Below are 1707 nucleotides of genomic sequence, written 5' to 3'. Positions count from 1 at the left end.
AAAGGGATCTTATATTTAGAACAGGAGGAGTAGTACTTATTTATTATAAATAACTAACTTAGTTAATTTTTGTAATATTCACATATCAGTTATATCTAATTTTTATATTAAGAATGGAGGGTATAATATATACATCCGCGCATGCATGCATTCATAAATACATAGATACATACATAGAGATGCACACACACACACGGAACGAAGGAATCACACACACGATTAAGTGGGAACAGTGTGAAGGAGATCGAAGGAGAAGATGAAGATGGGACTTGGCATTTCAAGGCTCTCAAGTCTTGTTCCAATCCTGTTCTCCATTGTTGTAATGGGCTGCTGCTTGATTGCTGCTGAAGGTGGTGATGACTGCCAAGAGAGTGGCAAGTTGCCAGGGAAGAACCCCCCACCTGGGAAATGCAAAGAAGACGACAACTCAAAGTGCTGTGCAGAAGGCGAGAGCTATTCCATCTTCCAGTGTTCGCCGCCGGTGACTGAGCAGACAAAGGCCATCCTAACTCTGAACAGCTTTCAGGAAGGCGGAGACGGCGGAGGGCCATCAAAGTGCGACAACATGTATCACTCCGACGACGAAGCGGTGGTGGCACTTTCAACAGGATGGTTCGGGTCCGACGACAATAATAGGTGCCACAACAGCATCATTATCTCCAGCAACGGAAAGGAGGTGAAGGCGACGGTGGTGGATGAGTGTGACTCCACACAAGGCTGTGATGAAGAGCACGATTTCCAGCGTCCATGCCGTTATAATGTCGTCGATGCTTCCAAAGCAGTTTGGAAGGCTTTGGCTGTGGACGAAAACGGCAAGGACGAGCCTGAAATTGAATGGTCCGAAGCATAGAGAATATATATATATATATATATATAGTCACGAGAAGTGATATGTATTTCTACAATAATCTATCTCTATGCACTGGGGGCTGGTTTCCAGTGTGATAGTGAGTATTTGGCCGCATGCCAATTTTATATTTTAAAAATCTTTAACATAGAAAACTGATCCCAATTATGCAGAGAATGACAGTTCTAAAAATCATTTCATAACACTTAGCTTCGAATCGTAAGGATCCGAACCAGATGGTTTCAAAACTCAAATCCACTGACTCAGTTTCTTCTTCTATGAAGCAAGGATGAAGATTTTTGCAGGAGATCTGCAGAGTGAAATTTGTCGGAGTTCATAGTCGCGTTTCGTTTCGCCAGTCGTTAAACCCGTTGAATTTAAGACATAACAATTAATTATTTTATACATTAATGTTATTTCACGTTTGGCTAATTAATAGGAGATCGTTGTTATCCTCCCTTTTAAAGACCTCTTATCATTTTTGTTCAAACAAGTATCCTCAAAATCTAAAAGTCTATAATCATTTGGCAAGAGAATGATGCTTTTTTTAAAAAAATCATAAATGGTGGACTTAAATAACAAATTCATAAGCATTAAACAAATTGATAAATTGTGAAAATATGATGTGAAAGCCCTATCACGCTTTAGAAAAGTGCTAATTCTCACTTATTAGAGAATATATTACATATAAATATAAATATATATATATATATATATATATATAATCACGAGAAGTGATATGTATTTCTACAGTAATCTATCTCTATGTACTGGGGGCTGGTTTCCAGTGTCATAGTGTGTATTTGGCCACATGCCAATTATATATTTTAAATTAAGATTTAAAAATTAATTATTTTTAT

The 1707-nt window shown here is 37.9% G+C and overlaps 1 protein-coding gene across 1 annotated transcript; it reads left to right on the top strand.

The window, feature by feature from the left end:
- Positions 1 to 208: 208 nt before the first annotated feature.
- Positions 209 to 1035, top strand: LOC114755547 (putative ripening-related protein 1). The gene has a single exon (XM_028944440.1). The coding sequence runs from the start codon at positions 257 to 259 to the stop codon at positions 848 to 850; it is 594 nt and encodes a 197-aa protein (XP_028800273.1). The 5' UTR covers positions 209 to 256; the 3' UTR covers positions 851 to 1035.
- Positions 1036 to 1707: the final 672 nt, after the last annotated feature.

Source organism: Neltuma alba, unplaced genomic scaffold, assembly GCF_004799145.2.
Source record: "Neltuma alba isolate B1F8T4 unplaced genomic scaffold, ASM479914v2 tig00010294_pilon, whole genome shotgun sequence".
Taxonomy (NCBI): Eukaryota; Viridiplantae; Streptophyta; class Magnoliopsida; order Fabales; family Fabaceae; genus Neltuma; species Neltuma alba.
The sequence above is the reverse complement of the archived record's forward strand: the minus strand, read 5'-3'. Positions and strand labels throughout refer to the sequence as shown.

Excerpts from the sequence above, each read along its gene's own strand:
- LOC114755547 (XM_028944440.1), top strand. The coding sequence starts at position 257 with ATGAAGATGGGACTTGGCATTTCAAGGCTCTCAAGTCTTGTTCCAATC.